The 15,881-nt window shown below is 40.6% G+C and overlaps 1 protein-coding gene across 7 annotated transcripts in view; it reads right to left on the bottom strand.

Annotated features, from left to right (window-relative positions):
- LOC103135907 (disabled homolog 2-interacting protein) overlaps nucleotides 1-15,881 on the bottom strand; it is a 189,150-nt gene that overhangs the window by 92,986 nt on the left and 80,283 nt on the right. For 5 of the 7 annotated variants that reach the window (XM_016669891.1, XM_016669892.1, XM_016669893.1 and 2 more), the window contains one exon: nucleotides 1,953-2,071. In XM_016669891.1, the coding sequence (XP_016525377.1) occupies nucleotides 1,953-2,071 (119 nt within the window). The remainder of the gene's footprint in view (nucleotides 1-1,952; nucleotides 2,072-15,881) is intronic. The other 2 variants (XM_007548914.2, XM_007548916.2) reach the window with 1 other exon arrangement.

Here is a 15,881-nt window from a genome sequence, read left to right as displayed (position 1 = left end):
AGGATAAGTGAAGCAAAAGAAACTAACTTCTATTTTAACTCTTTATCTGTTTAATTATAACAGACACTTTGAAGGGATTTCAATTTTTTGTGGCTTATGGTTGTGATGAAATAACAGCATTCGAGAACAATAGAGGTGTGCGTGTGTGTGTGTGTGTGTGTGTGTGTTTTTGCAGATATGAAATCCAGTCCCTCCAACCGCAAGACAGAAAAAGATTTTGACAGATTTAGCTCGAGGCCTTAGAAGGAGTGCTTTAGAGATCATTATAACTCTTGTTGTCAGAGTGTGAAAGTTTGTTTCTGAAATAAAGAGGAATGACGAGGAACGGTGGCCATTCACTCGACACCCAACATCCTTACTTTTTTTTCCCCCCCATCTCTGGAAAAAAAAGAAAAAGAAGAAGAGTCCACTGCACCGAACGCCACTGGAAACCTCCTGGTTATTCCACCAAATATTGATTTATGAACTCTTCCTGAGTTAAACATTAGTATTGTTGTTTCTAAATGAATATCAACTTGTTTTCTTTGCATTATTTGAGGTCTGAAAGAACTGCATCTTTTTCATTGTTTTGACCATTTGTCATTTTCTGCAAATAAATACAAAACTTTACTCAAACATATACCTATAAAGAGTAAAATCAGAGAAACTGCTCATATTAAGTGGCCTCCTAATTTATTTATTTTTTTCCAGAGCCGCATGTGGAAGGCACCTGAAAGTGTCATGGTTTGATTGTTGATGCAATACCACTACATACCACTAGGGGGAAGCATATGGGAAAGGAGCCCACAGGAAAAGTTGAACCATCTTCAAGAGAATTATGTTAACTTTGGGCAGGAATCAGTTGTTTAAGCTCATCAATATTAGGCACACGACTAGGGGTCAAGAGGTCATGTGACTGAGGGTGACTTTGCAGCAGATCGCCTCCAACTTTCCCTGAGAAGCACAAGAAGCCGCTTCAGAGGCAGCTAATCCATAAGTCAGCCCTCCCATCTGACCCTTTACGTCTCTGACAAGCCTGCTGTTCTTCGTTTCTTTTCATAAGCGCTCGTTAATTCCTGTTGGAATCAAGATCAAACAAAGACTCAGCTCGCATGTCTCACTACAGGGGATCAATAAGATCCAGAAAGGACTGAGACAAAATTTAACACAAGTGGCAAAAATGCTGCATGTTCTATTAAGTAGGAGTCCACATCAATTATAGTCCATAACAACTTCCAAAAAAAGCCTTTAAAAACACTTGTTTTTTGTTTTTTTTTCCTGTTGTAATGAATACCGTAGTATCTTTTGGCTCCCAATTTAGTCCATTCCTGTGTTTGTTTATCCTGTGTCGACTAAAGAGGTGACATGGAGTTTACATGTTTATGAGAAACAAACCTCGTCGCTCCGCTGGCCTGACTTTGAGCGGTTTACACTTCACCTCCGGGTTGCCATCTCCCCACTTGTTAAATATTAATTGAAATATGCGATGCTAATTGCTAATTATCTTTAAATTGATGACTCATGGCAGAATTTTTTGCTTCATTAACTGGCTGTTTATCTACTGAATTAAACATGACACAGAGCGTTACAGCGGGCTGATGGACAAAAAAAAAAAAAGAAAAAAGAAAAAGCAAGAGAGGGGGGAAATAAAAAGAGTGCTCTCCATTTATGTTTGACAGCGGAAATGGGGAGCTGTGTGGGAGCTTAAGTGACTGAGCTTAAATAAAGCTCATCATGTAGGCTGAAAAAAAAAAGAAAAAAAAAAACAAAAAACAATAGAGGCCTGAGTGTTGGAGGCAAACCAAATGTGTGCTGCGATGTCACAGTTCGAAGGACTTTTGATTTGAGTTCATCAGGACATTAAAACGGCCTTCTAAAATATCAATCTATGAGATAAAAAGAAAATCTAACAGGTAACAGAGAGACAGAGAGAGGACGGTTGGTAGATAAAAAACAAAAAAAGCAGCACTCACAGTACTCACGGTGACTCTGAAAGGGGTGGCGGCGGTGGAGGTGGTTTCCATGGCGGTGGCGTTCTTGTCCGAGGAGCCTGGCATGCTGCGGCGGCGTCCCGTCCTCTCCGGAGGAGACTCTGAAGACACGAAGAAGGTTTTTATTTTATTATCCTTAACAATGTTTTAAAGCTGGCTCAATGTCTTTGAAAGTACATTTTAATGACTTCTTTGATTTCTGTGAAAAACGCCTGAAAAGGAAAAGATGGCAATTAGCAAATCTTTTAAAGACACAGTGGATTCATTGATGTATTTGACAGCAGCATTTTAGCTTTAAGTGTAATAAAGCTTCCATAATTCTAGCATTAATCTAACTACATGCTATTCTTTTTTTTCATTATTATTATTTTGCATTTAAAGATTGAAGTGGCTTTGATATTGTTGCGTAAACTAACTAGGAAAAAAAAATAAGTTCAGTAAATATACAAGTTTGTAAGCTTCAGCTTCCATCTTCAGTCACAAAGAAAGACTCTGTCATTTCAATCGAAGTATTTTAATATCAAACAGAATTTTTTTTTTTTTTCCTAAATGTTTGCAGACCATCCTAACGCATGAATAAATTAACATTTTTATGAGGCATGATCAAATATTTATTTAATACCCACTCAAGAGGACAACATGCATTCAGGTGTGCATAAGAAATCATTTACTGAGAGGAATATACATAACTGCATAATATATTTTGTACTTTTTCAGAAGAATGAACTGTAGTTGAACACTGCCGCCGTGCATCATGGGTCATGTAGTTACAGCAAAGCGTGACAACGTATGAATTTATTGGTCCGAACTACAGCATGTAGCCATCTGCGATTTTGATGCCTAATCCTGGAACCTGTGCTGCATGTTTTACCCCCCCTCTCTCTCCTTCTCTGTCCATTTTCTGTCTGAATATTGTGAAAAATCTCTAAAAGCACCACAAAATAAAAGTGAAAAAGGAAGAGTTCTTAAGGTTGTGCGGAAACTCTGCAAAGAGCTTGTCCTTTTGTTGGCTCGAGTGGAGTTTTGCTCTTCAAACTGATGTGACATCCTCCGTTCAGGACTATCTGAAGAATTGCCATTGCCAGACGAAAAGAAATAAACAACAAACAGTGAGGAAAAAGGATATAAAAATTCGAAGAGGGTGTCGAGCTGCGACCCGAACAGACAGATGTAGCTAGAAGCCTGAGCGTTACGCGCCTGGATACTGAAAGACAGTTGGCAACGCTTCAAAAGGTAACTTTTATCGTATTGTTTACTTGGCTATCTTATTTCATTTCTGCAGTCCAACTTATGTTGTACATGTCTTTGTACAACAAAAGTAAAAAAAAAAAGTGTACAGTTTTAGTGTCAAACAGTTTGACATGATACCTTCCAGTTTTTTGCAAAAAACTTTTCCAAACCATCTGGACGAACATGTGTTTCTATATTACAGTTTGTTTGTCACACATTCCCTTTCTGAAACGGTTGTGTCAGCAAGATGTAGGAAAAAGGAAATATTCAGAAAATAAAGATAAAAAAATAGGAAAAAGGCTAAAAAAAAACAACAATATGGTGTCTGACCATTATGAATGTGTCCTGAGTGCATCCAGGAGACATGGAGAGGTGTGTGTGTGTGTGTGTGTGTGTGTGTGTGTGTGTGTGTGTGTGTGTGTGTGTGTGTGTGTGTGTGTGTGTGTAGGGAAGCTACAGATCTGTCTGGACATGCCAATGAAGAATGTTACAGTCATCCAACATGCAAGTCTTCACATATTTCAGTTATCTCTGCTGCCTTCTGACTCCAGAATAGAAAGAAAAAAACAAAACAAAACAAAAGCATCACAAGCATCGCAGTATTTCAAATGTATGCCTCGCTTAATTTGTATTAAAATACAACTAAAGAAAAGTGCAGAATCACAGCCACAAGTTTTGATATGGTGAAAAAGTCTGTCCCCATTAAAGCCCTCACGCACGGCCACAGCATCAATCAGGCGACGTTACATTATTTTAAATACGTTTTGAGCAGTCAGAAAACACAGAGTGAATTAATGTTGCAGTGTGTGTGGAGGGCGTGTTAGTGTGTTATTAATATATCCTTATTATATAACAAATCCTCGTGCACACGGACACGTTAGAACGCACGGCGTAATCTTTTGGCTTTAGGAGGCGTTACGCCGGCTTTCGTTTATTTCTTGCAGACTTACAGTAACGCCGCCTGCCAAGATCGCACAAATTCACGGCTACGAGTTGGTGCGAAACCGCTGAAATCTTTATGGATTTTCTGTTATCACAGGGCAAAATGAAAATGACAGTTAGGAAAATGTGTCGTCTTGTAGTTTCGTAACTTAAATAATTCACGCGTTTCTTTCCAAGTGCACAAATTATCTCGAGTCTGCCACCTTATGCTGCCGTTACTGTTGCAGCGCTTGGACTGGACCCCGGCTGTAATGCAGCATGTTCTGTCATGTGGCAACCACAACTTTCAGTGTGTTTTTGTGGGCATGGCACGGCCGCACCTACCAGGACATACCCAACCACTTAAACTGACAAGCCGGGCAGAGAGAGCAATAATCAAGGATGCAGCTAAGTGAGCCATGGCAACTCTAGAGGAGCTGCACAGATCCACGGCTCGGGAGAAAGCAGATCAGTTTATTAAACATTTCTCAGTCCAGAAACGTATACATGTTTATCTATTATCTGCTGTCTCACAGGCTGGTTGGTTGTTTTAACTTCAGGTAAAGAGCTAAAGAGCAGGCAAAGTACTAATCCATACATTATTCTCAATACAAATACAGATAAAAATGAGAGATGACACTCTGTGATATTTGTTTTTTTTATTTATTTATTTTAACTTAGCATGTTGAGGCGTCTGAATAATCTTAATATGTTCTGCCTCTGTACGGAGGATTTGAATTTACGACGTAAGAGGTTGGAAAGAGGACATTTACGACTTAATGTAGGGCGACAACAACTCAGGAGTTGGTAATAATTACCCAAGAGTTTATTACAATGGATTTGGATGTTACATTTTTTGCGACGTCCCCTCTGAAATCAAAGTCAGGCGCTGAGGAGGGTGAACCCCATCAAAACAAAATCCATCTTTATCTTCAGTCACGGCGCACAACTCACGCGGTGATTGCATTCCTGTCGTTTTCCCTCCTCGCAAACCAACAACTACGGTGGGGACTGAGATTTCCGCTGCCATGACAACACGACTTTTTTAATCCTTTCAAATCAAAAACTCATTCATGAGCAAATAAGGCTGATTAAGGTAATTATCATCCCTGACGGAGGAAAGTCTGCAATGCAAATTCTCACACTCGGCCTTCAGCAAACTCGCCCCTCTGGGGGTTTCATGTGGCGACAGCAAAAAACTCCCTGCTTGTGCACAGCTGGCTGCCGTTGGCGCGCAAAGACAAACCAAACACATGAGCGCACATCATGGAGCTGTTAAAAAAAAAAAAAAAAAAGAAAAAGACAAGAGGACTGCTGAGTGCAATCGCGATACAGGTTTCCACATGCTCCGGCCATCTGACTGCAATAAATTTCCGCAAATGTACGGAAAATTGCTGCTGCTGTGTGAGGCGCTCCCGTTGTCGACTCAGACAGCCACCCAGACAGAGAGACAGACAGACAGACAGACAGACAGACAGACAGAGAGAGAGAGAGCAGACTCGTTCTCAATAAAACCTAAATTAAAACGCAACGCCTAATGTGACTCCTGGGGAAAACCATCAAGGAGTTTGTTTTGTCGAACACGAGGGGTTTGATCTCAGGGAACATTTCCTGTTTATGGAGGGGTGTGTGTGTGTGTGTGTGTGTATAGCAGTTGTGTGCGGCCTTCAGATCTCAGATGGTGTGTGTGTGTGTGTGTGTGTGTGTTTAGAGCACATCTGCAGTTTAAAAGGGTCAGCGTGTCCACAGGCAGCTGTTGTTGTCGTGGAAATTCCAAGCGTGATAGCCTTGAGATCGTTTACTGGATGCTCCCAGTCAATCCTTCCCACCGTTTCCCTGATCTTACAAATTGCTATTCTCCTTCAGTTGAATCAATTTTTCCTCCTGCTTTAAGGATAACCTCTGACCTATGCCCCTGTCCACACAAACACCAAACACAGGAGTCCTGCAAACAAAACTAGTCCAGCTACCTCCCATCTCTACGCATTTTTGGAAAGGAAAAACTCAGGAAAACAATAGGAGACGTCTGGGATTTCCTTCCGATTCGTTTCTTCAGAAACCAGATGTTACATTCATTTTAATCTATTGATGATGTCAGCTTAATTGCCACCTATTGCTTTTAACCGGCATACCAGCACTGCTGTTGTGACGTCTGCTTTTTTCTTCCGCATAGAGATACATATATTTTTAAGCATGGATAAGTGCATTTTGGGTGTGTGAAAAGTGTTGCTTTTACTCTCTAACGCTGCGCATTAGAGTCTCTGCCTTTCAGAAACGGCTACTGCAAAACCTTTCAGCCTCCTACAGGCTTTTTGGTCGATGGAACTTAAGAGGGCATGTATCGCGTTTGGTAAAAAGAAAAAAAAAGAGATGGTGGCAGAGAAGCCTGGGAGTTGAGCCTGTGCGGATTCACTTTTAAAGAAGAACATCTGACACTATTTCTCAAAAGAAAATATTCACCTCCCTGCTGGGTTATATATTTCTTCATTAGGTGTGAAGATGGTAGCAGCAGGTGGCTAAAATAGCTTAGCAGCCCGAATGCTGGAGGGGCTACAATCTTTATGCTAATCTGAGCTCACCGCCTGCTGTTTCCAGCTTCATATTTAATGTGATGACTTGTTTTGATATTCTGTTGGAAGGGAGGTGAGTAGGAACATTTCTCTAAAAGCCTCAAACAGAGTTTAGGCTGGCGATCCACTCCGGAGTGAAGGTAAAGCGTTTTTTTTTTTTCTTATGCAAAGTTGTAATTTTCAATTTAAATTCAGTAATATACTACAGGTCAGAGAGGATATATCCCGAGGACTTCCTGAAAGGATGTTCTCCGCCAAGAGACTAAAACCATCAACACTCTCCCTCTCATGTCTGAGCAGGACTTGCACTCGTTCTGACTGCTAAAAAGATAAAAGAATATATCCTCCTCATTCAGAAACGTGCGCGGAAGCTCTCGTGTTCATCGCTTCGGTCCCATACGTGGCGACGTGTTAAAAGTAAAGTAACACACACCTCCAATATCATGAATTAAAGGGTAAAAACGTTACAATTTTGCACGATGACTTCCCTTTTGATTCTGTCAAAGTGATGCGCTATTTGCTCATAAATGTGCTGAGAAAACATGCTGTTGTGTCTCTTTGAATTATGCTTTTGGGTTGTTTTTTTTCCATCCTTTTTCACGTAAGGTACTGGCTGTGCTAAAAGGCTTTGAGATAAAGGATGAAATTGAGAGGTGGCTGTAACCAAGATGTTGTTGGCGTTCAATCTTAATGCACTTTCATGTAGAAAAGAACATTAACAACTAGCTGCTCTCTGCAGTACATGCTTGGTTGATTTTTTTTGGATTTTTAATTTCATGCGTCTCAAAGGAAAAAAAAAAAAAAAGAAAAAAGAAATTGAGTTGAGCCAGAATTGTATCACATTTTCTTGTGCTGGTTAATAACTCCTTTGGGTTTTTTTGTGATGCCAGGATGCAGACGTTAACGATTTGTATCTTTATTAAAATTTCTTGGCCTCTTGCAAGAGTTCAGGATGTAAGACATCTAAAAACACAAATACATTCATAATCGTAGAATCAGAGAGCATGCCAAATAGCAATTTAGTCTTTTTGCTGGTTGGCAATTAGCACACCAGCTATTACATAAAAATGGGATTTCAAAATAACTGTGCAATGGTCATGAACCCCAACGGAGAAAGCGCAAACATCTCCCCGGCCGCATACACCTAAACTCTTGAGAAGGCCTTGATGTTGTTTTCTTCATGAGTGACTGTACAACCAACCCACCAGATCACGAGAAAAAGTGAAGTGACCAAAAAACAGTCCAGGTAAGACACCCTGACACCACATCTTTATTCCTGCTGACTCAGCCCGTGCTACACACCAACATCCTGTCAGATAGCCAGTTGTGGAACAATAGAAGGGCAGAATGTCGAACAAGCCTGAACCTGACAAACAACATAAAACAAAAGGCGAAACGGTGAGAGTTGTGATGTGTTGTTTCCATGGCTTCACCACAGCAAACCACCTTTTTTTTTTAAATGAAATGGCGGACAGAACCATCCTGATTCAGTTTCTCCAAAACATAATATGGTGTTTTCTCTTATTTAATAACTTATTTAAACTTTGAATATGTCCAATCTTATTTTCTCTTTTTTATTTCATTTCATGTATTTATGTTTTAAGTGGTCAGTGTTTCTTTATTTTTTCTCCACATTGCCATACATTGTTCATTGACTTTTTTGTTTGTTTGGTTTTTTTCCCAGCAGTCCCCCATTAACTCCAACAGGAAGTGTCAAGCACTTCAACTTCTAATTAATTCACCGTGTTTATCAGTGGAAATCTTTTAAAGAGTATTTAACAGTTTACCGTCATGTGGTGAGATCAAACAAGAGCTAAAAGTGCAATAAAGTCCTCCTGAGCCTAATTGACCAATACGGCCGATGAGAAACGCTAAGCTGTGGTTGTAGATTAAATGCGATATCTATTACTAAGGCAGAAAAAAAATAAATGAAATTGAACGTTTGAGCACAGACTTGTGTCATCAGCAGCAGTGTGACTCTGCATTTCAAGATGTCTGTCCCCTCAGGACAGAAAGACGGCATCCACACAGCATGCTGACTGGAACAATGAAATGTGCAGGAAAAAAAATATAAAAATAAAATCACAGGCTGTCAGGTTGTGTTTACCCCGTTCTCTCTACCTGGGCGAGTATCTGTCCTGACTCTTACCCGAGTCCTTTGCACACTAAAGCTCCACTTTTTTTTTTGTTTTTTTGTTTTGTTTTGTTCCCCCTCTCTTTAGCTACGTAACAACCGGCTGGCAGCAGCGATAAAATCCAGGCTGTCTGAGGAATATCTGCAGCGAATCAATTTCAGTCGCGCAATCCTCTGAAAGTCGAAGGAGCCGTTTCGCATGCGGTGACTTGCAAAAACGCCGAACCCTTTTCTCTCTTTTTGGCAAGTTACAACCACAGGCCTTAAATCCGTTTCATTAATACTTCCTGTGGTAGACCAGCACAAACAAGTGCATAATTGCAAAATTGAACAAGAGTGAATTAATACACATCTGAAAGGTGGCACAGTCCAAAGCATAATCACCATCTAAGTTTGGCACAGATGCGAATCGGACAAGATTTGCTGCCCACCTAATCTGAAAGAAGAGCATGAATCACGAAAGCAAAGCTACTTTGAGACCAACAGCAAGTCTGGAGGATGGAAGAATTTGTTGACTTGACCTTTATTAGTCATAAACACATCTAAATGCAGCCTTCATGAAAGAGGAAGGGGAAAAACGTTGTTAAAAAAAAAAAAAAAGCGAGCTGAAGTTTTTCACACGCCATGTAGTGGAAACGGCATCGTTTGTGAAAGAAGTTGCTTTGGTCAAACGAGTTCAGAATTATACGTTTTGGTCAGAAACGAGGTTTGTACATCACCCCGGACATTAACATGACACACAGTCGTGACACTGTGTGGTGCAGTATGGGTAGGGAAGCTTATGGGGAGATGGATGGAAAGAAATATGTTGCAATACCAGAGGAAAACTTGTCTGAACTTGCAGTCGGCGACACCGGGGTGGAAGTTCACCTCCCAGCAGGACAACAACTCAACAATGCAGTGGTTCAGACCAAGACATAATAATAGACACAAGGTGACTCAACAAGGACTGGCTCAGCAGGCTGAGGACAAATGCGTGTAACATTTTTACTACTTCTGCTTAAAGCCAGAAATTTCAATTATTATATTATCACTGACATTCTGTGAACTACAGTGTGTACGTCTTTCATATAAAATCCACATAAAATACATAGAAGTGTGTGATGAATATGAGAAAGTGTAAAAAAGTAAAAATGTGTACTACATGAATACTTTTACAAGGTACTGGAGGTCAGTTTTAAGCTCAAATTTGTGAAAAAAAAAACAAAACAACAAACAAACGTGAGAGCATGTTCGTCTTTCCATATGAACGGAGACCAAATTGTGTTAGCACCAAGCTACAAGGCCGGTGCTGGACTTTTGACCTCTGGGATGCGGTATTTACTCAGCGCGGAGGTGATGGGGTGATAAAGAGGTGCTCCTCCGTCTCCTTGGAGCAGCTCTACGAACACGAGGGAGCAAGAGAGTAAAAGAGCCAACAAAAACCAGCAGTGCATACATAGTCAACATTCACTTAACTTTCTGCAAACACAGAGCGCACGGTCTCAAAATAAAACAAAAATAAAATACCACGGTAAAGGAGATTTACGCTGAACAGCCACCGATTTGAAAGCAGAAAGAGCAGAAATGAGCATTTATAACTTTATTCTGCCCCAGTGGCATCTAGCGAGAAGGACTCCGCTTGGTGTTTGGTTTGGCGCAGGCCTGTCTTTGTCTGCAGTTTGTTATGGGAAGTCAGAGGGAGAAGAAGAGGGGCACAGAAGAAGGAAGTTGCTGTTTATATAGAAGGCGACACAGCGAGCTGCATTCCTTCTGCTGCCGCTGCTCAGAGGTCCGTCTGACTTCATCACCAGCTTGTGAAAATGTGACCGAAGTGCCACAATCTAATGATTTTTTTTTTTTTTTAAGCAAAAGGTTGTTTTTAAAAGTAAAACCATATCTGGTTTATAAACGCATCCGCCCACAGCTTGTACTTTGATGGGCTTTGCTGAGTTGAAAACAGTCAAATAATAACTAAAAATAAAGATATGCGTTTGTTCACAAATGAGCAAGCATGTAATTGCTGCAGTTTTTGTTGGAATGACAACTACTATCTCTATCAAAATACATGAAGAATATTTTTGTTACTTTCATGTGTCATAGTCGTAGGGAAAAAAAAAAAACATTATTTGGACAAGGTATTGGATATCCTCACAATGTTTTCCTCATTGACCCTCATTCTCCATAAGTCTTGAAGGAAGAAAACAAAGCAACTCGATGCTCCCGTTTCCCTCGTGTTTCCCTTATCCTTCTCATCTTGATTTGACATGTAATTCCACTTGATTAACTTCATCCACAGCTCCTAATTTACTGGTTCGGCACAATCTCAAATATCCAAAAACTGCAACAGAAATCCTCCCAACAGCACAAAATTCAGTCCACTATAGAAATTAGCAACAAAAAATTGAGCTTTCACAGAAATAAAAACTAAAAAAAATCCCATGGGAAAACGTGAAGGAGAACCGGTCCGGCTTCCGCCAACGCCTGCACGGCCTTTCTGTTCTGTTCCATCCAGAGCCCAACATTAAGACCACAACATGGGTCAGGCTGCTTTCATTTTCCCTACAAGTGTTTTGATTATTCTTTCAGGCTTAAGATGTACTACGCGCAACTGGTTAAAATCACAATGATAGCAAATTATAGCTTATCGTCATGCAGTTCATGAACACTGAACAGTTTAGTCAAATTTGTGTTCTGAAATCATGACTGCATAGATGTTTAGCTGAACAGAACAGGAAGAAGAAGCAGCAGAACCGAACCTGTGATCCTGTTTTAGTTTTTAACCAAAGAATCGAATGTGATGAATTGATATTGTCAGTTTTGCACCTGAATCTCAGTTATTGTAACTAAACTATTAAATTTGACAGCTGGTAGCAATTAAATTGAAAATTTGAAATAGTTTATTTTCTGCTTTTATATACCGTCGCCCAGTATAAAACCATTTTTATATGAACAGTGGCTGCGGTATACAATAAACATTATTAATGTCTTGTGAAAGTACAAATTATACTTAAGTGTTTCAAATATGTAATCTTCAGTAAGAAAATAAACCAACTGAGACGGAACTGAATTATATTGGTTGGTTTCAAAACATCTGACCAATCAGACTGAAAAAGGGGAGTTTTGTTTCATTTAGTTTTTCTGCAAAAAGACTCTACTGGTAATTCATTAACATGGTTACAACTTTCTGATGTTTAGTAGAAGAAAGGATGCTGACAAAAAAAAATTGCACAAGCAACAGGAATCATGACACAGACTGCATCTGTTGCACCTTGTGTTAAGCTACTTCCTAACATCAATGCAAAGTTTTGTGGCAGCCATGTCACCTGGCGGTTCTGGTCAAATGTGTTTTCTCAAATCAGCACTCCGGGGCGATGGGGAAATTTTAGAGCACGTCCTGCTTCCCAGTGCTGACACACTTTATGGAAAAGAAGATTTGCCTGTGAGGGTAGGACTTTGCACCTATAGCCTCACAGGCAAAATTACAAATGATCATGGCAACACTGTGCTTCACTGAACCAGAAAACCAACCTGACCTTAGCCAAATGGAGAAGCTACGGACGATCGTCAAGCAGAAGTTAATGGACCAGAGAGTCAACTATGCAGATAAGCGGAAAGCTAACATCAAAACATCTTCTGCTTCCTCACCTCAGCACACGCAGGCTGACTGCCTCCATGGCACTCTGCATTGACACAGTAATTCAAAACAAGCCTCCACCAAGCAGACACTGCACAGCAGCTGGGCGCACATTTCAGTCAGCCAATCTTTCTGAATCAAACGTCCTGGTTATAATCATCCTTATGTAATATTGACATTTTCCGAGAAACTATTTTGTAAACTTCTCTATTATAAACAAATCAAATAGATAAAATAATATCACTCTGTTAGAAAACTACATGAGCTTGACCTTTTTAATTTATTTCGATGCACGTCTAAGAAAACTGGGGGGGATTCAGAAGTGCTTGGACAGCACCACACTGTGAATGCGGGACGGTGTTTTCTATCCTTCGTTCCCAAAGCTGTGAGACTTTACCGGCTTGAGTGGTCAGCCAACGTAAACAACACGAAGGATGTGATTTGGTGTCAAAAATATTTCAGACTAGTAAAACGTACCGCAGTAGCATCCTTGTTTTTACATAACGCAGGATTTCTTAGTCACCTACTGTTGTGCAACTGCAATATGTCGAAAGGCAATTCAATAATGACGAGTTATCGCAGTATTCCTGTAGTCCCGCAGCCATTTCTCTGAAATTGTTCTTCGTCTCTGGAATGTAATCCGTGCGGATTTCTATGGATTAGTGGGATTATCCTGCACCTGTCCTTCTGTTATTGGACTCTTTTGGGTGCTCAGACAGACTGTGTCATCTGGCCCTTCTTGATGACTCATGCTGAGGGGAAGAGCGCATGCAAGGGCACAGATTTCAGAAATGAGAGTGAGATCACAGAGTAATCCCTGGTTAAACACTGAGATGATGACAAAATTCTGGTGGTTTCACTTCAGCCACTTCACAGCCGAACTAACCTTTCCTTGCCCTTCGTATTAGAAATTCTTCTATTGGTTTTTGTGTACTTATGCACAGCTGGAAAGTGGACAGGAAACACCTTTCCTCTGTGCTTTTATTGGCTCAAAGTCAAACCAACAGTCAAGCTGCCTCCGTTGGCAATCGAGGCCTTTGTTTTTCCCAACCAATCCTTAATCTTAGAGAGGCTGCTCTAAAACAAACCACGAAAACAGATAAAGACACTTATCTGTTTCCGAGCAAACAAGAAAAAAATAAATGATTCCATCGGTGAAGATGTTGAGGATTCGAATACAGTGCCACTTCCAATTGAATCACTTCCTTTGTCTCTATCTTATTAATGTTTACAGCAGATTAAGACTTTGGGAGACCAACCAAGACTGTTTGTTTCCTTCCTTTATGTGTTTGGGTGCGAATGCGAATGAGTCACAGTGATTATCGGTGATGTTTCCACCATGTTCTCCATATCAGCATTAATTCTGTCCGTATTTCCCATCAGCCCAAACATAAACACACTCGCACAACACCCAGACGCACTTGACTGAAAGTCTAAACACTCCACCTGACAGAACAAAAGCGCGGTGCAGGAGCACCGATCGCAAGTGTTTCTTGGTAACGACCCATTGAGGATATAATTATGCATAATAACTGTCAGCAGTGATGCATTATTGAGCTGTTACTGGGAAAATCAAATAGTTTTCCCCAAGCTGCAGACAGCTTGTAGAAAAGTATTTGTTTTGTGCCAGTTTAACTTTGAGCGATCATAGTTGGTGCCCTATCTTGAACTCTCATAAAACAGTCAATATACCCTGAAAGCGTTAGCAACTGCTGTTCTGTTTCGCCTCATTGTCTTTCTAATTACTACTGCGACTACAGCTTTGTCTACCTCAGTTTTTCTTATCCAACTCCTGTTGTTTTCCTTTGGTGAAGCTCGCAGAGGGATTTGAACAGTTTAAATATGTTATGCCAACACATAATTCTCACTGGTTGCTCATAATATGGAGGTACGCATGTTTTGCTAACGGAGACTGACAGCCCTCGTCTTCTGAGATATCATAAGTTTAAAACATGTCCACACAGCAATGAAAAGCTTTGCAGGAGGGAAAAAAAATGGCTGTAAATTTTTAACTTATGATTTAATAGTGTTGTAATCTGCCATANCATTAAAGCCCTCACGCACGGCCACAGCATCAATCAGGCGACGTTACATTATTTTAAATACGTTTTGAGCAGTCAGAAAACACAGAGTGAATTAATGTTGCAGTGTGTGTGGAGGGTGTGTTAGTGTGTTATTAATATATCCTTATTATATAACAAATCCTCGTGCACACGGACACGTTAGAACGCACGGCGTAATCTTTTGGCTTTAGGAGGCGTTACGCCGGCTTTCGTTTATTTCTTGCAGACTTACAGTAACGCCGCCTGCCAAGATCGCACAAATTCACGGCTACGAGTTGGTGCGAAACCGCTGAAATCTTTATGGATTTTCTGTTATCACAGGGCAAAATGAAAATGACAGTTAGGAAAATGTGTCGTCTTGTAGTTTCGTAACTTAAATAATTCACGCGTTTCTTTCCAAGTGCACAAATTATCTCGAGTCTGCCACCTTATGCTGCCGTTACTGTTGCAGCGCTTGGACTGGACCCCGGCTGTAACGCAGCATGTTCTGTCATGTAGCAACCACAACTTTCAGTGTGTTTTTGTGGGCATGGCACGGCCGCACCTACCAGGACATACCCAACCACTTAAACTGACAAGCCGGGCAGAGAGAGCAATAATCAAGGATGCAGCTAAGTGAGCCATGGCAACTCTAGAGGAGCTGCACAGATCCACGGCTCGGGAGAAAGCAGATCAGTTTATTAAACATTTCTCAGTCCAGAAACGTATACATGTTTATCTATTATCTGCTGTCTCACAGGCTGGTTGGTTGTTTTAACTTCAGGTAAAGAGCTAAAGAGCAGGAAAAGTACTAATCCATACATTATTCTCAATACAAATACAGATAAAAATGAGAGATGACACTCTGTGATATTTGTTTTTTTTATTTATTTATTTTAACTTAGCATGTTGAGGCGTCTGAATAATCTTAATATGTTCTGCCTCTGTACGGAGGATTTGAATTTACGACGTAAGAGGTTGGAAAGAGGACATTTACGACTTAATGTAGAGCGACAACAACTCAGGAGTTGGTAATAATTACCCAAGAGTTTATTACAATGGATTTGGATGTTACATTTTTTGCGACGTCCCCTCTGAAATCAAAGTCAGGCGCTGAGGAGGGTGAACCCCATCAAAACAAAATCCATCTTTATCTTCAGTCACGGCGCACAACTCAGGTGGTGATTGCATTCCTGTCGTTTTCCCTCCTCGCAAACCAACAACTACGGTGGGGACTGAGATTTCCGCTGCCATGACAACACGACTTTTTTAATCCTTTCAAATCAAAAACTCATTCATGAGCAAATAAGGCTGATTAAGGTAATTATCATCCCTGACGGAGGAAAGTCTGCAATGCAAATTCTCACACTCGGCCTTCAGCAAACTCGCCCCTCTGGG

The sequence above is a fragment of the Poecilia formosa genome, unplaced genomic scaffold (genome assembly GCF_000485575.1).
Source record: "Poecilia formosa unplaced genomic scaffold, Poecilia_formosa-5.1.2 Scaffold28, whole genome shotgun sequence".
In the NCBI taxonomy this organism is placed as follows: Eukaryota; Metazoa; Chordata; class Actinopteri; order Cyprinodontiformes; family Poeciliidae; genus Poecilia; species Poecilia formosa.
This window is presented reverse-complemented; position numbering and strand designations above follow the sequence as displayed.